At 54.1% G+C, this 21,073-nt stretch overlaps 1 protein-coding gene across 1 annotated transcript in view; it reads right to left on the bottom strand.

Moving 5' to 3' along the window:
- XKR6 (XK related 6) overlaps nucleotides 1–21,073 on the bottom strand; it is a 307,100-nt gene that overhangs the window by 47,525 nt on the left and 238,502 nt on the right. Inside the window, exon 2 of the mRNA XM_004005332.6 lies at nucleotides 8,716–8,912. Within this exon, the coding sequence (XP_004005381.3) occupies nucleotides 8,716–8,912 (197 nt within the window). The remainder of the gene's footprint in view (nucleotides 1–8,715; nucleotides 8,913–21,073) is intronic.

Genomic DNA, 21,073 nt, shown 5'->3' with positions numbered 1-21,073 from the left:
GATGGAGAAATGAGCCCACCAGCTGTCTCACCCTCCCACCATTATCCCTGAAAGCGGAAAAAGAGAACTCCCGGGGAGCTTCCATTTGTGTGTGCGTCTTTCAGAAGAAAACCTTGAGGGCAGAAGGCAGAGGTGAGGAGGAATGATACCCACCAAGAGTTCCCAATACAGCAGGCACTGTGCCAGACACTTGGCATAAATTATTTCCTTTAATCCTGACAATAATCCCCTGAAATGCTTACTGGTACCCCATTTTATAGGACAGGAAACCAAGGCGCCAGGAGGTAAAAGGATTTGTCTAGTTTTAAGGCTTGAAGCGTGTACTTGTATTCTGATGGTTCCTCTTTGGGGCCATGCTGATCCTGGAGGGACCACCCCTCTCAGGTTTAGCAAATTCCTAGAAATAGAAAAGAAGAGGTGCTTTTCATATGCAAACCAACCAGTCCAGAACTCACACCTCCTTCTCTGGGCCCTGACACTCTGGGCCACTTTCAGTGTGTCCTAATCACATCAGGGCCAGGTACCAGACAATCAGGGACAGCCCTGGACCCCAGAGTTTTCTGATATTATTCAGACTAGCCTATCCCAACCCCCCCAACGATGATGTGGCATGCTGGCCTCTTCTTGGGAATCTGTGACAAGTGATTTTTTCAGTGGCATCTGTCTCCTGATCTATTGGCCTTGAAACGCCCAAACAATAACAAAATCTGTCTTTTAAAACTGCTACAACGGGAGGGAGGTGGGAGGGGGGTTCATGTTTGGGAACGCATGTACACCCGTGGTGGATTCATGTCAATGTATGGCAAAACCAATACAGTATTGTAAAGTAAAATAAAGTAAAAATAAAAATTAAAAAACAAAAATACTGCTACAACATCAGCACACTGCTGGTGAGGGAGCTTCCAACCCAGTACCTCCAGCTCCAAAGGCCCCAGTGCTCTGGGCTTACAAGCTCCAGTAGCTCCCCTTCTCCCATGGACTCACACGTAAGCTCCCATTGACGGTGCCCAAGACCTCGGGGTCTATGCCCTGCTCCTGGCCCATGGTCTAGTGATATTAATCCACTCACAGAGGCAGGAGAGCACTGTGGTTCTGCCAGCTGGGTAAAGGCAGACTTTAGAGATTCTAGAACAAATGTCAGCCACTCAGCTGGCCTGGCAGAAGCCTCATGAATGCCAGAATTCTGGTGGGCCTGGAGCACACTGTGAAGGAAGCCGTCTGCCATCACTGAAAAGTCCCGGTAAATCTACCCTCACTGAGGGGCAAACAGCCAACAAGATTCAAAGCTCTGATGCTCCCAGAATGATAGCTATTGAATCGTGTACTTCAAATGAATGACTTGTGCAGTATATAAACTGTATCTCAATAAAGCTGTTTAAATATTTTTTTTTTTAACAAAGAAGAAGAAAAGATGCTCTGCTGACAAGACCTTGGGCAGGGCTGAGCTATGGATGCAATGGGGAGCATCATGCCCCATCCTCCCAGCCTCCTGGCTGCTCCCGAAACACTGGGGTCGCTTGCTTAGCTCAAGGCCTTGCGTTTGGCTATGCCCTCCTCCGGTGCACGTACCTCCAGTGACCTGCAGGCTGGATCCCTTCCTGCTCTACATCTTTGCTCAGAGGTCCCCTTCCTGCTCCCTTACTGAACGCTGGACACAGCTCTGCTCCCCTGTGGCTCTCTTTCCAGCTTTAGAGCCGTCTTTACCATTTTCTAATACAGAAGACAAAATCTTTGTTCTGTTCCTTGTCCACCTCTCTCTCCAAGACACATAAGCTCCATGAGCGCAGGGCTTCCTGTCTGTTTTATTACTTTTATCTGCCCCCAGCTCCTGGAACCATGCCTGGCACATAGTAGATGCTTAGCAAACAGTTACTGAATAAGTGGTCACATTATAGTTACTGCTCAGGCTTCTGAACTGGCAGCTCTCAGAGCCTCCCCCTTGAAGCACCGCTGGTCAGCCTGCCTCAATGTCCCTCTTGTTACAGCATTTGATGCACAAACACGCTCAGGTGGCCAACTGTTATTTCATCTGTGCTAACTATTATTGTTTAGTCACTCTTTTGTGACCCCATGGACTGTAGCCCGCCAGGCTCCTCTGTCCATGGGATTTCCCAGGCAAGAATACTGGAGTGGGGTGCCATTTCCTCCTCTAGGGGATCTTTCTGAACCAGGGATGGAACCTCTGTCTCTTGTGCTTCCTGCACTGGGAGGCGGATTCTTTACGACTGTGCAGCCAATGAAATTGATTTACCCTGCCTTTCTCATAGCTTTCCTACCGCTTTAAGGACTTTTCCTCACATGTGCATCCTGCACTTAAAATTTATTAAGAGGGTAGATCTCACTTGTTCTTATCACAATTAAAAAACAAAACAAAACAAAACAAAGAACTCTACTCTCTTTTTCTCTTGCTTGTTGTTAGGGGCAACCTCAGCCAAAAGTCCTCAGAATTGGATACAAAGTCAAGTTACACAGATGCACTGAAAGTGTCATGTCTCTTTAAAATCCTTGCAGATCCTGTTTAAGAGTGTAAGGTTTTAATGTTCTGTTTGATAAGAAGCCACTGGGAGCTGAAGCAGGGCTGTGAGCTGGAGTTCGTTGTTCAGGGAACTCTGTGTGTAGACCGCAAGCAAGTATCTGATGGGAGAGAGGAGGGGTGACTCCTCAGAAGGAGACAGAAACAGAGCTGGAGAGAGATCCTCCTCCAGGGAAGTGAGAGAGGCTGAGTCTGTGTTCTGGTGGCAGAAGGCAGGCATGCCCCTCTTCATCGCAGCTATCTGTGAAGATGCAAGGCAGCCAGGGGAAGCACACATCTTCCCCTTTATTATTCCAGGAGGCCCAGGAATATCAGAGCCAGCAGCTAGCTCCAGCTCAGCACCAGGGGGCTGGGGGTGGGACAGTAGGTGGGGAGTCAGGCAGGAGGGGGCTACCCCTCCTAACCATCAGGGTTAGGCCAGGTGGTGGCCAACATCACAGAGGATCGGGGCACCAAAACTCCCTATCACTTTGTGCAAGGCGATCCATTACCTGATGGTGTTTGACGCAGTGGAAATTCACAGGTTGGTGTAAAGCTCAGATCTGTCACCTTCAGGCCATACAACCACATAATTGCCACCTTCTGGGCAGCAACTTTACCCGAGTGTAAATGATCAAGTAACCGACTTTGGGGAGTCCCAGGTGGCTCAGATGTAAAGAATCCACCTGCCAGTGCAGAGACCGTAGACGACATGGGCTCAATCCCTGGGTTGGGAAGATCCCCTGGAGGGGGAAATGGCAATCCACTCCACTATTCATGCTGGGAAATCCCATAGACAGAGGAGCCTGGTGGGCTACAGTCCCTGGAGTTGCCAAGAGTCTGACGCAGGCAATGTACCTCTGTACATTGAGCGACTGAGCATGGACGCAATCAGCTTTTGTGACCCAGATCTGGAGGATAACAACCGACGTCCATGCAAGCAGGACTGGAGAAAGCACTTTTCACATTAGAGAAGAGAAATCTCCCAAGAGGAGAGAGGTGGTCATCTTTGATCATGGGGAGAGGAGGGCGAGCAGGGCCGGTTAACCAACCACACAGCTGGGCCTCCTTCCCCTGAGAAGGGGAAAGTGGAAGACTGGTCCTCACGCAGAAGGGACAGCTGATCAGGAGAGGGAGCTGACTGGTCCTCACGCAGAAGGGACAGCTGATCAGGAGAGGGAGCTGACTGGTCCTCACGCAGAAGGGACAGATGATCAGGAGAGGGAGCTGACTGGTCCTCACGCAGAAGGGACAGCTGATCAGGAGAGGGAGCTGACTGGTCCTCACGCAGAAGGGGCAGCTGATCAGGAGAGGGAGCTGACGCCTCCTCCAACAGGCACAGGCAGGAGCAGCAGAGAAAGCGGATGGACACCTGCATCTCTGGGGAGTTTCCTATCAGCTCTTGCAGGAAAAAGGAGCAGGTGTGAAGCGGGAGAGTTTCTGATAGAAGAGGAGCCAGCAAGTGAGCTTAAGAAAGAGAAAACCAGAAACTTCCAGTGGCCCAGTGGTTAAGACTCCGCACGCCCAGTGCAAGGGATCCAGGTTTGATCCCTGGTTGGGGGGCTAAGATTCTACATGATGCAGGGGGGCAGCTCAAAAAAAAAAAAAAAGACGATGAAGAAGAAAACTAATTAGGGAGGTTAACACCAAAGGGATGGAAAGACAGGGGCCTATTTAAGAGTTCAATGTTTGTCTAAAAGAAAACCAGTGTTTAAGGATACCCACCGAAGAATAGGTGTGTTTGCAAACCCATTCCTGACACAGCATCTTGCCTATAGCAGAGCAGATGCCTGACACGTGGCGGGTGGGAGGCCGCGAACAACAGGTCACAGAGTCGTATAAGAAAGACACCACCTCAGTGGGGGCTCAATCCCAAAAGGCAGGCTCAGGCACTGTGTGGGTGAAGCGAGGGGCACTCCCCCACCCCGGCCAAAAGCATCAGAAAACCTCCAAAGTTGGGAAAGGCGACAGAGCTGCTGACTCAACCCGATCCCCAGAGAGCATCTTTCATCTCAACATACCCCATCTCAGCCTCCTTCCATCATCACCTCCCCCAGGCCTGCTAAGTGTTGTTGATTTCTGCTCCAGAGTTGCCTGCCAATCCGTGCACTTGGCTTCCTCTTCCATGCACTCCAAGCCCATCGTTTCAGCCCTGGAGCCCCACAGCTGCCTCTAACAGGTGCTCTGGGCTCTTGGTTTCCTCCCTGCACACCAGGAAAGGGATCTTCTCTAAAAGCTAATGTGGCACCAATGCAGGAGACACGGGTTCAACCCCTGATTCGGGAAGATCTCGCACGCCCTGGAGCAACTAAGCTGTGAGCCACAGTTACTGAGCCTGTGCTCCAGAGCCCCGGAGCTGCAATTACTGAAGCGCCTAGAGTCGGTGCTCTGAGACGAGAGAAGCCACTCTCCATAACTAGAATAAAGCCCGGGGAGCAACGAAGTCCCATCTCAACCAAAAATACATAAAAAAATAAAATTAAAAAAGCTAATCTGGGACCTCTCCGGTGTTTTAGTGGCCAAGACTCTGCACTCCCAATGCAGGGGGCCCAGGGTCAATCCCTGGTCAGGAAACTAGATCCCACATGCTGCAACTAAAATTCGTGCAGGCAAATAATTTTATTCTTTTTTAAACTAATCTGATCACATAGCTTTCCTACATAACCCTTCCCACTGCACTTGGTATACACCCAAGTTGTCAGGCCCACGCCTTCCTCCCCACCCTCCCCCACATCACTCTCCTTCCCCTGACTGCTGACCCGCAGCCATGCTGAGTCCTGTCATATTCTAGAGTAAGGCAGGCTTTTCCCACCCCAAGGCCTTTGTATATGCAAGCCCCTCTGCAGGGAAAGTTGTTTCTGCTCCTCCCATAGCTGGTTCCTCCTCATCGTTTATACTCAGGCTAAGTGTCAACTCTCTAGAGAAGCTTTCTCTGATGTGTGTGTGCTAAGTTGCTTCAAGCTGTGTCTGACTCTGTGCAACCCCATGGACTGTAGCCCGCCAGGCTCCTCTGTCTACGGGATTCTCCAGGCAAGACTACTGGAGTGGGTTGCCACGCCCTTCTCCAGGGGATCTTCCTGACCCAGGGATCCAACCCATGTCTCTTATGTCTCCTGTCCTGGCAGGCGGGGTCTTTACCACTAGTGCCAGCTGGGACGCCCAACCCTGCACAGATAAGCTCTCTGCACACCCCACCCCAGGTACTGCAGTCCTGGCATCGTGTTTGTTTGCTTAAAGCATTTGCCACAATATGCCGGCTACTAACTGCTCCTGTTATGTCTCCCAAGAGAGAGTGGAAGATTCATGAGGGCCTGGACCACCTCTGTTATGTTCCCTGTTACCCTCTGCAGGCAGCGTGGCGCCTGACTGAAAGCATCTTTGTGGACCGGAAGACTGTGTCATGTACCCGTAAGACACCCGCCAAAGTGCTGTAGACGGGCACGTGCAGTTCGCTAGACCTTCACAACCACCCAGAGGAGTTATTACGTCCACTTTCCAGATGAAGAAGCCCAGTTAGATCAACTTGTCCCACGTTGTAAAGCCAATAAGTGGCGGAGGTGGAATTTACACACAGCTCTGGTGGACTTTTCTCACCATGCGGGAACACCTCCCCATCCCTGCCATAGCCAGGACGACTCTCGAAGCTCCCAGCGGACACCAGGCTCATTACCAGTGAAAAATGGCATATGTTACCAGGTAAAATGTATAATTTTTATCTTTATTTAAACTTGACCGGAGACATCTGATTTAAGGAGGACTCCAAATGACCAAAATATTTAAATGAAAGTGAAGATGAAAGTCGCTCAGTCATGTTCGATTCTTTGCGACCCCATGGACTATACAGTCCTTGGAATTCTCCAGGGCAAAATACTGGAGTGGGTAGCCTTTCCCTTCTCCAGGGGATATTCCCAACCCAGGGATTGAACCCAGGTCTCCCGCGTTGCAGGTGGATTCTTTACCAGCTGAGCCACAAGAGAAGGCCTATAATATCTGCATAATATCTGCATGATTTAATATTACCACTACGATTGTATTTTGAATTGATAAGCATCAAAGAATTGATGCTTTTGAATTGTGGTGCTAGAGAAGACTCTTGAGAGTCCCTTGGACTGAAAGGAAATCAAACCAGTGAATATTCATTGGAAGGACTGAAGCAGAAGCTGAAGCTCCAATACTTTGGCCACCTGATGCGAAGAGCCAACTCACTGGGCAAGACCCTGATGGGGGGAAAGACTGAGGGCAGAAGACGGGGACGACAGAGGATGAGATGGCTGGATGGCATCACTGACTCAATGAACACGAGTTTGAGGAAACGCTGGGAAATAGTGAAGGATGGAGAAGCCTGCTGCACTACAGTCCATGGGGTCGTAAAGAGTCAGACACGACTGAGCGACTTAACAAAAACAACCAGTTTTACGGGTAAATTGGATACGAATCCATCTTTCAGGCTGACTACTGTAATGTTAACCCAGTTATAAAAGAGGAATCCAAGGTGGAGAGGTGGCATAAGGAGAAAAAGTGGAAGAGGCTGGTATCTGGCAAGATCCATGGAAAACTCACCTATTACAAAAACAGCAATCTACCTAAGCGTTTACTAGCATTAATGCTGCAAAGTGGACAGGTGTCACCAAAGGCCACCAGCTGGCCATGATGTCATTAGTAACGTGTGGTCCAATTCTACCATCACCACCAACAAAATGGCCAGATGCTGCCTGAGGCCCTTGACATTCATCATGTCAAAAATGTTCAGAACAACCCTCTGTGGTAAGTACCAATATTATCTCCATTTCAGAAATGAGAAAGCTAAGGAACAGAGAGGCTCAGTACCTTGCCATAGGTCACACAGCTGTCAAGCAGCAGGGGGAGTCGCCCCATCTTTCCAGGATGCTGCCCTGCAAGGACGCACAGCGTCCACGTCACCAACAAGCCCCTCCCAAGTTCGCAGACTTGGCTGTCCTCTCCAGAAGGTGTGGAGCAAGGGGGGATCCCACTGGAGAGTGCTCTACAGGTGCCTGTGAACTTGGTGACACCCAGGGCCCACTGGAGCAGCTTGGGAAGCCAGGGGCCCAGAGGCAAGGACCCAGGAGGCCGCAGGCCCCAATGGCCAGGGACCCTCTGCCCCAGCTGCCTTGCTACTGTGGATCATACACATTCACATCCTCTGGAGTCAGGAATCTCTGCACTGAGTCCCTTTAGCAACATCTCTGCTTGAATGGTCCCCATGATGGGAAACTCACTACCTCCTGAGACAGTCTCTCTGTCTCTGGATGGCTCCCACTGTTTGAAATGTCTCCCACATGGTGAATTGATAACCATCTCCTGGTAGCTCCCTCCTGCTCTTTGGAACGATCATGGTTCCCCTACATCCCTTCAAATGCTGGGGTTCACATAGCCTACATCTTCCCCAGGATGAAATGTCCCCAGTATCCCCCAAGCATCGTGATCTCCAGCCCCTCCTTACCCTGGACCTTTGCCCCAATCAGAACTCCAGCCCCAGTGAAATAAGTTCTGACATGACCTGGACACTTGCAGGCTGGTCTGTCCTGACATCAGCAACCCAGGGTGACAGTGTGCTTTGACCAGAGGAGTCCCACCTAGAAAGGGCTTCTTGGGTCGCCGGGTGGCCCCCAAAGGCTTCCTGCTGCTGTAGAAACCAGTGGTGTCCAGACCAGCCCCTGGGCGCTTGGAGACTATCTGGAGCCGCAGGGGCCCGGAGTGGGGTCGGCGGGCAGGATACCCTGGGCTCTGGACCCCCACCCACCATCTACCTAGAGCACAGCTGCTTCAGCCTGTTTCATAAACGGGGCTTCTGCATTTTGTAAACGCGTTTGAAGCACCACGGCTCCAGGATGTCTAAAGCTGCTGGTGCCGCGTGACACGATTTAGCCTCTTGGGCACGTGCTGTCTCCCTCATCCCATGTGTGCAAATGCCGCGGCTCAGGCCAGCGCCAAGATAAGGGGCCTTTTCCCTGGGCTGGGAGACCCAGGCCCCCTGCTCTGCCGCTCCAGGGACACGGGAGACCGGGCTCTGCTCTGCGCACGTGAAGGCCGCGCAGGCGCACACGTGACGGCGGCGGTACCAGCGCGCACACTGGGGCGCAGAGATGCGGCGCCGCCGGGGACTCGGGGATCCGACGGGCGACGCCCCTGGAGTGTGCGCGGAGGGCGGCCCCCAGCCCCGGGGCGGGGGTGGGGGGACTCACAGGGCAGCGTCTCGGCGCGGCTCTTCTGGATCATTATGCAGAGCTGTAGCACCAGTTGGGGGGCGCTTTCCAGGAAGGTCTCCAGGAGGCGCAGCATGTTAACGTCTGCATATTCGTACATCATAGCCCAGTAGAAGCGTCGCTGGTGTTCCTTCTGCCGCTGGCTCTGAATCCCCAGGTACATGGTGCGGATATACCTGCGAGAGACGGGACAGAACACAGAGAGAGGCATGGGTTGGGCGGGGGTTCTGGAAGGGCCAGGCCCTCCGGGCAAACCAGCCGCCCCTCCTTGGTTCTGAGGTTTTCCAGGTGCTTGGACCAGCTCTAGGGGTTCTCCCAGGCCACGAATGAGGTAGTGAGGCTTCAGGCTGGGATGGGGTGGGGTCAGGCCGGGGAAGGGGGCCTGGGCAAGTTGTCCCCTCCCCCACCTCGGCTTGCTCATCTATACAGTGAGAAATGAAGAGGGGGACCCAGCGGCCTTGCAGGCCTGCCAAGGAAGTACCGCAGGTGGGCTCGCTCAAGTCCAGGGTCCCAGGGGGAAAATTCCAGGAGGGCTTCCACCTCTCTGGAGGAGGAGGGAAAGGAATTAGCGTTTATGAAATTCCTACTGAGGATCACTGGTGGGCTGCCCGGTGTGGCCTGGGTCCCAGGCGGCAGGCAGAAGTAAACCCATGTGGGACAGGCAGGCAGGGCTCCCAGGCACAGGCTCCAGAGGTGGATGCGGGAGCCACCGGGAGCTGGCCGAGGCTGTTGGACCCCAAAACTCGTGTGTGCCCCGCTCCACACTAGGGGGAGCCTACAGTGGCACCTCCGTCGAGGCGTGGCCCAGGACTCAGCCACACAAACACATGGACCCCGCTCCCTCCGGGAGGGCCACAGGGCCAGGGGGGCAGTGCCGGTGGAGGGCGTGGCTCTGGGGGCCTGGACTCACCACCCCAGCTCTGTGTCTTTGCTACTCTTCTTTGCCATAGGGGAGTTACAGCGTCATGAGGCTGATGGGGAGCCTGGGGAGATGATCCAAGCGCTGGCCATGGGTCCAGGCCCACGGAAGAAAGCCCCCATGCCCGCTGCAGTTCTCCCTAAACCATAGACACTTCCTCCAAGCCACAACAAGGGGAGGATGGACGGCATCATCTAGGCCAGACTTGGGAAGATGCCCTGGAGAAGGAGATGGCAGCCCACTCCAGTACTCTTGCCTGGGAAATCCCATGGGCAGAGGAGCCTGCTGGGCTACAGTCCATAGGGTCACCAAGAGTCGGACACAACTGCAGCAACTTAGCACACACAGAAGCCAGACTCAGCCAGCGGCCTCTGGGGCCAAGCCCACCCCAGAGGAGCTGGCAGCGCCAGGACCAAAGCAAGGTTCAGAAAGCACAGTAGACCCCGTTAGGATCAATCTGGGTCACAGACAACAGGACAGAATGACAAGTGCGTCCCTGGCCATCCCCTGGGAATGTCTCCTAAACCACCAAGCCAGAATCACAGAGGCTGAGAGCGTGGCTGACCCCCTACATGGTCCCTGCTGTCCCCAGGCACCCCATCAGGGGCCCACTTGGGGGTCTGTCTCTATCGCCACTGCCAGCCTGGTCCCCGCCATCACCCCCTCTCTCTTGGATCAGAGCAGAAGCCTCCTAACTGGCCTCCCAGGGCCCACTCTTGCCCCCAGAACAACCCTCTCTCCGCCCAGCAGCCAAGGCACTTTGTCAAAATCACAGACGGCCCTCCCTGACTTCCCCTCATGCTCAGAAAAAAATCCCACCCCTCCCTCGGCTCCTGGGCCCTGCCGGCCCCCAGCCCCATCGCTGGTTCTCTCCCTGACTTTCTTGTGTCTTGTCTATCTCTCATGGACACGTGAGCTTGTCTCTGTTCACACTCTCCCCCGGGGGGCCCTGTGGAAGAAGGAAGACTCCTGTCCCCCAGGGCTGAGTCCCCCCTGCAGGACAGCACTGTCACAGCACTGCAAAGGCAGGCCGCTTCCCCAGGTACACCGACTTTCTAAGAGGCTCCCAGAGAAGGGCTCTGTACCCTCCTCCTTGAAGCAACGGGAAAGGTGGGCATTGCCCAGGAACCTCACGTGGATTTCACAGCAGACCGTGCTTTAGAAGCAGAGGTGAGAAAGCCTACATTTGCAAAATAATACAAAACTACAGTGATGCTCCTATGTAAGTCCAAACTGGTGGGCCTCCTACCTATGGAAAAGACCTCGAAGAAGACCCATCGGGAGGGGGCTGAGAGGGATGCCTTATTTCCTGCATATACACTCCTTGGGGGTGAGCAGAGAACAGCCCTGCAGGAAACTTTGGGGAGGGAGGCGCTGGAACAGGAATGGTGTCAGGCTGGAGTGAACAGTGCGCGGCTGCCAGCCCCACCGGGCACCACCGCGGGCCAGGCGTGTCCCGAAGGGCCTGTCACGCCCTGCGGGGCAGCTCTGGTTACCGTCACTTAACACCTGGCAAAACAGAAGCTCTGAAGCGAAGCAGGGCGTCGAATCCTCGTCTGCTCCAGGCTCTGTTGCTCACTGGCTGCGCCGCTTCCCATGAGTCACTGCCTGTCTCTCGGCCTCAGTCTGTAAGTTCCCAAAATCACTGGACCAGGGGGAGAGGCCAAGGGAAGGAGGGGGTGTCCGGGGGGTTGCTTGTTGAAGCTGACCTGGAAAGCTACGGGGCCACTGAGAGAGAGGGGCAGAGACGGAGACACACAAGAGACGGCAACAGAGAGAGATGGAGACAGGTGGAGAGAGACAGGGAGAAAGAAACAGACCCGTGCACAGAGAGAAGGGAGACGGACAGAGAGCTCTGGGGGAGACAGAGAAAGGGACAGAGGAGAGGGAAGCTATGTCGGAACTGCGGGCCCGAAGGAGACCGACTAGACGAGGCGACCGTAGCAGCGGGCTGGGCGGGGGAGCCCGCTCTAAGGATGTGTGGTCCCAAGCAGTTGGAAGGGGCTGGGAGCCGGACTCCAGGACCTGGGCAGAGGTGGCGGTTGGATCAGGTGGGACGGTGGCCTGGGGAGACAGGGCAGGAGGGGTCGAGGGTGCCCTGGTGAAGGGGCTGAAGCAGGGCTTTGAGTCCAGAGGCTCCGCAGGGCACCCAGAATAGCCACGTGGCCAGGATAGCCTTGGTGCCCTGGGTCCCCCAGGTCGGATATGGTCTCTCTGCTCCTAAACTCCTCTCTACTCGGATGTGGCACCTGCAGTGCACAGTGCCGGGGGCCACAGACTCCCTCAGAGGCCAGACCACAAAGCTCTACCTTCTCAGGCCTACTCTCGCAGACCACAGCCTCTACCTCCCCCAGCCTCACAAGGGGGCCCAAAGGGGGAACGATCACGTCTCGTAACCCAAGCCCATTCAGGTCCCCAGGCGAGGTCACACCAACACTCAGGTTCACGCAGGTCAGCCTCGCCAGGGCAAAGGGAGCTCCTGATCTGCCCTTCCGCGCCCCTGTTCCCCAAGCCACTAGCCCCTCTGTCCAGCACAGCCAGTGAAATGGAAGACAACGAGCCCAGAACACGTTGGTTCAACCATAACATCTGCCAGAGAAACCAAGCTTGCCTCTGTGGTAGCATCCCAAGATACGGGAGGAGATGAAGGTAGGAGTGGGCAGGACCGGAGCCACTCCCCACCCGTAAGCAGACAGGTGCTTGAAGCCCAGTGTGCACTGGGGTCAAGTCTGAGACCAAAACTGGTTATCATGCCTCCTGGGATACCGGCTCACATAGCCTGCCACCTGGAGTAGGAGCTACATCAGAGTCTAGTTCAAAATTCCCAATCAAGGGCCTTCCACCCAATCCTCTGGCTCCTGCACCCTCCTCTTCTGTCCTCAAGTCCCGGGGTCCCTGGTAGGCCTTATAGAATCCAGAGTGGGGTCTTGATGACCTCTGGGGAAGCCCAGCCAGCAGCCTCTTCTTGCTAAGCTGTCAGCCCTGTGCAAAGACAGCTGTGGCCCATGGCCACAAGGTGGCGCCAGACCCTAAGCCACGCAGGAAGGCTGCTCCTCTGCACCGTGATCTCACTCCCAGCCGGCGGCCTCCCAAGGCCTGCACCTTTCAATGCGGCAGCATCGGGGTGCAGGGGGGCGTCTGGCCAGGCCGAGGGGCAGTCCCAGATATGCCATGTCCCCACGAGAACGCATCTGCAGGAGACACAAGGTGGCTGCTGTTCCCTCACCTTCTCCCTCTCCTTGGCAGGTTCCAGAAAGCTCACCTCCCCTAGAAAGGCGTTTCGGCGGAAAAACATCCAACTCTCCTCCTCCTGACTGGCTTCCACCCGGATTCTGTGTCACCGGCTGTCACACTGTTTCTCTCCTGAGAACACTGGATCGTAAAGGCACGGATCTAAAGGCAGGCAGGCAGCCGTCCTTGTGGAGCGGGGACTCAGGAAGCCGGCGTCTGGTGTGAGGTCTGCAGGGCTGCTCGACCTTGGGCAGTTCACCCATCTCAGAGGGGCAGGCCGAAGGATCGCTAAGCCGAAGGATCCTTGTATTAACTCCATCTTTCTCTGGCTTCTCAGAGCCTAAAGAATGGCCAAGCCTCTTGACAAGTAACACCCAGTGTGTGGCGCTCATATGTGTCTGGCACTGCTGTGAGCATTTTGTATTTTTTAACTTAACTTACTTAATCCTTGCAACAGATGTATAAGGTGGTTGCAATGTTACCCCCTCTTTAACAGATGGTAAACCGAAGCGCCAGGGTTACGAATGTGCTTCGGTTTACCCAGCTGAGTAAGGGGTTGAGGAGGGCTGCAAGCCCAGAATTCTGCACTGGGGCCAGCAGTGCTTGGAGTTCCCACGCACGCAGCTCTATGAGGTAGACTAGCTGTCTCCTTCCTTCTGACCTTAGTGCAACTTGCTTGCTTTTACTACAGTGGAAAACCATGGTTTGCCGCTAACACCTGGGTTCTTTTTCAGTTCTGTTCCTGGCTGTGTTGCATCTCCTACCCTCATGGAGCCTCAGTGTTCTTGCCTGTGCAATGCCTGGCCCAGAGGAGGACCCTAGGACATGGTGAATGGATGGATGCATGTTATCGTGGTCCCGTAGAGGGCCTCAGGAGACTCAGATGAGGCAATGCCTGTGAGAACAGATGGGAGACCAGAGGCCAAGGATGGCACCTATTACAAAGGGCTCTCCTCCTGTCTTCCCTTCAGCCCATTCTCCTTATTCCCCTTCCAAGGCTGTCTCCTCCCCTTCCCTCATAAACCACAGACCTGTTTAAAGTTCCTTATGCCTCCAGGAGAACTCTCTAGTTCTCTGAGCACATTTTCACCTTTTATAGCGCACTCTGAAAGAGACATATCTGTCATCTTTTCCTCTTTGGTTCATCTGAGACTCAGAGAGGCTGAGTGGTTTCCCTAAAGTCACACAGCAAGTCATGACTGAGGTCCATCGGAGGTCTTGGCCAAATTATGTTGCCCCACTGGCAGTTAGCTAAGGGAAGCTAGAAGCAAGAGGCTGAATAATTTCACCTGTCTGGACCTACAGTACCCTGCTGCTTCTTATGACACATTGTGAAGTCTCTATTGTGGAAGGCAACTCACCCTCAAAGTCCTAAACAGGGCTGAGTCTAGGTTTGGGGGGACCTGAAGCTTTAGGAATCTTTAAGAGAAAAAGTCTACTAAACACTGAAAGTAGAAATACGGACAGCATGAATTCTGTGCATTTTTTCCCCAGAAAAATAAGAGAAGAGAACACTTCTGTATTCACTTTATGAGGCCAGCGTTATTCTATCAAAGTCAGACATGTACCACACAAGAAAATAAAACTACAGACAATATCTCTTATAAAAGTGAAAGTGTTAATCACTCAGTCATGTCCAGCTCTTTGCGACCCCATGGACTATAGCCTGCCAGGCTCCTCTGTCCATGGAATTCTCCAGGCAAGAACACTGGTGTGGGTAGCCATTCCCTTCTCCAGGGGATCTTCCCAATCCAGGGACAGAACCTGGGTCTTGTGCATTGCAGGCAGATTCTTTACTGTCTGAGCCATCAAGGAAGCCCCATCCCTTATAAACACAGATGCAAATACCTTTAAGGAAATGCTAGCAAATCAAATTCAGTGATATATAGAAAGAATAGTATTTGATAGCCAACTGGAGTATATTTGGGGAATGTAAGGCTTATTCTGTATTCAGAAATCAATTAATGCAATTAATGATATTAACAGGTAAAACCACACACTACATTAACTGATGCAGAAAGAAAGCATTTGACAGAATTCAACATCCACTGATGATTTTTTAAAAAAATTCCCAGCAAACCAGAAATAGAAAAGAGCTTTCTTAACCTGACATAGATGAAGGACATCTATACAAATTAATAGTTAATATCACACTTAATGATATAAAGACTGAAGATCTTAAGATCGGGAACAAGGCAGTAATGTCTACACTCACCATTTCTATTTAACATCATACTAGAAGTCCTGGTCAGTACAGTAAGTCAGGGGAAAGAAATAAGGTTATACAAACTGCAAGGGAAGGGGCTTCCCTGACGGTCCAGCAGTTGAGAATCTGCCTTCCAATGCAGGGGACGCAGATTCGATCCCTGGTCAGGTCACTAAGATTCCACCTGCTGTGAGGCAGCTGAGCCACAACCATGACCTGACGCAGCCAAAAACAATCAATCAATTAAATTTTTTTTTAATTGCAAGGAAAGAAGTAAAACTGTCCCTATTTGTAAATGATATGACTATCTGGATAAAATCCCCAGGAATAAAAAAAAGGTTCGCAGAACTAATTAGCAAGTTTAGCAAAGTCTCACGATACAGGGAGACGGAGGAAGGAGCCTGATGCGCTGCAGGCCACGGGGCTGCAAAGAGTCTGACCTGACTTGGCGACTGAACAGCAACATGGTACAAGGTCATCGTATGAAAACGAATGTATTCTATAGACTGCTAATGAACAATTGGAAATTGACATTAAAAAACAACACTTGCCACTTAAACGAGTTCCCTTAGGGGAAGGCAGGACAGGGGAGGGGGATTAAGAGGGACAAACTATGAGGCGTTAAGTGAATAAGTCACAGGGCTGAACGCACAGCACCAGAAATACTGTCAGTGTGTCGTAGCAACTTTGCTCAGAGTATAGTCTACAAAGACATCGGATTACTCTGCTGCACCCCTGAAACTAGCATAATACTGTAAGTGACTTATACATCAATTAAAAAAAACTTTTATATTTTTGTACTATTTAAACACAAGCAGCCCATGCCTCCGGGGGCACGTTGACCCTCATCCTGGGTGGGCGTGGAGCAGTGTCTCACAGGCACATGCACACACCAACACCACCACCACAAACGCTCCACACAAACACCACACACAGACACTCATGCACACCGCACTCACAATGGGGACACACCGCTACGTGTGTACATGCTAACCACACGTGAAGGTCACGCACCCTCACGGCCACACGCTGTGTCCTATGCAGCAAGACACACAGGCACACGCCGCCACGCACCCGAACACGCTGCACAAGCCCAGGTCCTCGCTTGTACAGACCCCCGTGGTCCATGACCATATCCTGGTGTCAACAGGCTCCAACCGGGGATCCCTGAGGGGTGGGTCCTGCCCCCTGGCATCGCAGCTGACTCAGAGGACGGACGCAGAGGGGAAAAGGCTGAAGCACATCACTTCTGGGTGTAAGTGGGAATCTCCCACTTCTCCACTGGCAGCCGGGAATCGCCAGAGAGAGGGTGCTGCGGCCACTAGACAGGGGAGAGGGGAAACAGGGCTGCCATCGTGGGAGGAGTCCTGCCCCCGACATCCAGGACGGACTGGGCCAGCTGCTACCTGCACACACCCCCGAGCTCACTGGCACCTGAACTGCGCAGCCCTGGCCCTGCTCACACCTGTCCTGCTTCACCTCCACCTGAGCCTGGCAGATCGGGGAAGCCTGGCTTGCGGTCGCGGTGAAGGCGCTGAGAGCTGTCGTGGCGATGCCTGATCTGCACCCCCGTCGGGGCCCTCCTTCTAGGCGGAGGGGCTCCTCCCCGTGCGTCCTCTGCGTCGCTGACTGCATCCCAGGGGCCCAGGGCCAGCTGGCTGTGCCCCCAGAGCACGGCGGGCGGTTTCAGGGTTCCGGGCTGCGTGGCGCTTGTGCAGGAACCTCGCTGGTCTGCGGTCTGTCACCTGCTCAGGATGGAAGCTGACCCGGGTCCCCAGGCGTTAACGGGGGCTCCAGGGCTGCGGTGTCAGAAAGGGGGTGCTCCCACCTGTAGGATACTGACGCCATGCCCAGGTGGGAACCCCTGAGAGTCTTCCCTGGGGCCCCAGGTCAGTACAGAGAAAAGTCCTTCAAGCTCTCCTAGGCCATCACAGATCTGGGGGGCACCCAAGCTGTGGCAGACAGGATCGGGGTTCAGCCTGCCTGCCTAATCTCTGCCAGATACCGATACTCCCATTTTTACCGATGAGGAAAATCGAGGCTAGCCTGGATCCAGTAACCCAGGGGCTCCCTCGTGGCTGTGCAGTGTGGTATCCAACCTCCTGCCTCCGCCCCACCCTCCACACACGTGCTCCCCACCCCTGGCCGCACCTGCTGGCCTCTGGCCCCAGGCCTTCCCGGCATGGGCTCGTCTCCGTGTCTTGGCTTCTGCTGTCCCCAACATCCCCGAAGGGCCCAGTTCTCCCCACGTGCCTCACTCCATGCCCAGGTCACAGCATTTCCCTTCCCCACCCCTGTTATGCTGGGTCCTCAGTACAGTAATAGCTCCTATTTGTGGGGTTCTTCCTACATAACAGGCACAGTGTGAACCTTCTACACATATTACATCATTTAACCTGAGAACATCACGATCATCGGCAGATGAAGAAACCGAAGCGAGAGGAAGTCCCGGGCCGCGGCCGCCAGCCTCGTCCAAGCACTGGACTCCAGAGGCGGTGCTTCTAACCCAGAGACGCTGCATCCTTCTATTCCTTATCATGTCCCCTTCCCTCTCCTCCCACTTCACTTTCAACTCTATGAATGAGGTCATCTACTAGCCCCGTTTTATAGAATCAGAAAACTGAGGCTCAGAGGGGTTACATAGCACACCAGGTTGGAAAGTCAGATTTCAGCCTTGATTTGATTAGCTGTGCCACACGCCTGGTTTCCACCCCTAGAGGCCCCTCCCTGCTCACAGCCCATCCGTACTGGAGTCACAGACCCAGGGGCCTCTCCAGCTAGATCTCAACCCCAGGGTTAAGCTGCTGTACAGCCACTGCCCCTACCCCACCACGGTAAGCATCCATGAAGAGGGTGCTACGGTACATTTATCCCCTGCTCTGATGGTCTCGTTTGACCAAGAGATGGCTGCAACACCACCTTCAAATTCATAACATACATGTTCCCCGGGGCAGATGGCCAGAGCGGGTGCGAGGAGAACAGTTAAAGCAGGAATGACCTGGGCCGCAGACAAGAGAGGACCTACCAACCAGCCTGGCAGGACACCACTACGATGAGGCTGGTTCCTGCCCTCTCTGGACAGTTTCAGAGAGAAGCGAAGCTCCGGGGCTGTGCGGGGTCAGAGGCCCACAGCTCACAGAGCAGAGGGGCCGAAGCTGTCTTTCCAGTGTATCACAGGCACGGCGCAGTGCACCCAGCGCCCACCTGGGCATATACACGTGGGTGTCCACACAGAAGTCCTAGCCGAGGACCCCCTCACACTGCCCAAACGCCGATGTGGGTGGCTCACGGGGCCCCTAAGCTGGCACACTGGGAAGAGTGTAGCAACACAGCCCCAGCTGAGGGCTCTGGGCCCTCTCTGAGTGTGAGGATGGATTCTGGAAACTTCCACCGCCTGGCTGGCCTGGAAGCCCCCCACCCCTCCACTCCCCCCACTCCGGCTGAGACGTCTTCAGTTCCCAGGGAAGGTGGAGGGGCCAGATGCCGGCTCAGCCCCGGGGAGCAGCGCATCAAATCGGAACTATTTTTAGCCCTGCTCTCCAGAGTCTAACATCAGCTGAGCAGTGGTGGCCGGCTTGGGGCACGCATCTAAGACAGCATGTCTTAGCAGGGGCCCAAGGAGATGATGGGGAAAGCACCCCCAAAGCTTCAGGGAAAGGAGGTGGCTGTACTGGGTGTCACCCGGTCATCTTCCTGGGTGTCAGGTCCTGGTGGCAAGGTGGCCTCAGCATCCCTCAGAGCATGGGTGTGAAGCGCCCCACCCGCCTCAATTCCCCACTGGCACAGGGGGGCCCGAGCGATTGCTTCTTCTCTGAGACTCTGCGAGACACCTGATTTAAAAAATCAAAACGCCTTTGCAAACGTACATGTTGGAGGCATGCTCTCTGTTTCTCATTAGCTCCCAGAAGGACAGAGAGCCAAGTTTTGAGGTGTGGGTTTATCTCTGCACACTGGTGCACGGCACACTGCTGGACGGCTGGTGTTTGTTTCATGAATGAGTGAACCAACTGGTCAGATCCTTGCCTGCTAGTCAAATCCTTGCGCCCTGGGGAGTGTAGAGCGCAATCTCCCCGGTCAGGTATAAGGAAAACCCCTCTCTTCTCCAAGCTCTGTGTCAGCTTGGAGTGTCCACAGGGGGCGTCCAGGAGCTACAGCCCAGAACAGAAGCTGGAGCCCTCTTCCGTGCTCTTCTCCGGCCTCCCCATCTGCCCCCAACTCATCCTCAAGCCTCACTCTCTGGCTTGCTAAGTCCCCAATCCTGAATGAACAAGGGACTGCCTTTCTCTCTTAACCAAGTGAGCAAGCTCGTCACTGGCCCCATCCAGCCTTGTGAGTCTCTGTGGGTCTCTGCTGGGAGCTGGAACCGCTGCTGTGCCCACCGTGGAAAGGCTGCTTCACCTTCATCAGGATGAGAACTGAAGACTCTGACGATGGCCTTCCAGCGCTTGCTTTGTCTGCCTCTTGCTGGAATGGATTTACCGGTCTGCACCACCCGAGCACTATGGGAGGAGGTTGGCCCTGCCCAGCGAAGGCCACGTTCAGAGTGCCTCACCACCTCAGCAGGGATCCACTGGCCCAAAGTAAAGTCACGTGCACTCTGGTATGAGCTCTGAATCATGTGACCAACATATAAGCACGAGCCTGCCCAGGGCAATGGCGCTGAGGGTCCCTGGGCGCGGGTAAGAGGACACGTCTGTGCCTTTGTCGGAAGCCTTGGGTGCAGGGTGAGGCCAGCCCATCCTGGTGTCCCTTTTCTACCCCAGAGTGGTGGTGGTATTGTTCAGTCGCTCAGTTGTGTCTGACTTTGTGACCTCATGGACTGCAGCCCGCCAGGCTTTTCTGTCCTTCACCATTTCCCAGAGTTCATTCAAACTCAGGTCCATTGAGTCTACGATGCCATCCAACCATCTCATTCTCTGTCGTCCCCTTCTCCGCCTGACCTCAATCTTTTTCAGCATCAAGGTCTTTTCCAATGAGTCAGCTCTTCATATCAGGTGGCCAAAGTATTGGAGCTTCAGCATCAGTCCTTCCAATGAATATTCAGGGTTAACTTCCTTTAGGATTGACTGGTTGGGTCTCCTTGCAGTCCAAGGGACTCTCGAGAGTCTTCTCCAACACCACAGTTCGAAAGCATCAGTTCTTCAGTGCTCAGCCTTCTTTATAGCCCAACTCTGATCTGTACATAACTACTAGAAAAACCATAGCTTCGATCATATAACTTGTTTCCAAATCTCCACATCTGAGTGGACAGCGAGTGGACACCCTCTGTGGCAGGGTGACGATCGTGGTGTTGGCAGCAGTGACTTGGATGAAGCCACAGAGCCGGGGCAGCCCCTCAGGTGTGTGGGCGGGGGGAGCTGGCTGCTCCCACCTGGGGTGGAGGAGAGGTGGGGCGAGATGCAGCATCTGACCTGGAGCTCCGATCACCTGCCAGGGAGGCGTTTCTGAGGTCACTGCCCCCCCAGCCCCCCGGTTTTCAGGCGGCAGCACCACTTCTCCGGCCCACGCCAGATGGGGTTTAAGAACAATAACGCACAATATAATGGCGCTGGTGTCGATCGCCATGTGGCTACACTTTGTGACCCCTCCGACAGACCTGACTTTTCCTCATCGCCTTCTTAAGGTCCCAGCAAGGTGGTCTGGACTCTCCCCTGAGGTCAGGGTGGAGAGCAGGGCTCCCCCAGCAGCACAGGGCACAGGCTGTATGGACAGAGACAACCCCGGGCCCTGCCTCTTCCCGTGGCTCTGACCTCTTGCTCTCGTGGCCGGGAAGGTATATCACTCATGGAGCAGTTACACAGAGCCAGGCACGGTCCAGGCCTGAAGGAGCTCCTGTTCAACAGGGAGAGGAGAGGGCACTTAGGCAAGGGCCAAAGGCTATGGACTGCACGGCCCCCCAAAGCAGGAAGGGCTCTCGGTAAAGAAGAGGAAGTTCCTAACACAATGGGGGAAGCGGGGAAGGTTCCAGGAGGAGGTGAAGT

The sequence above is a fragment of the Ovis aries genome, chromosome 2 (genome assembly GCF_016772045.2).
Source record: "Ovis aries strain OAR_USU_Benz2616 breed Rambouillet chromosome 2, ARS-UI_Ramb_v3.0, whole genome shotgun sequence".
NCBI classification, from domain to species: domain Eukaryota; kingdom Metazoa; phylum Chordata; class Mammalia; order Artiodactyla; family Bovidae; genus Ovis; species Ovis aries.
This window is presented reverse-complemented; position numbering and strand designations above follow the sequence as displayed.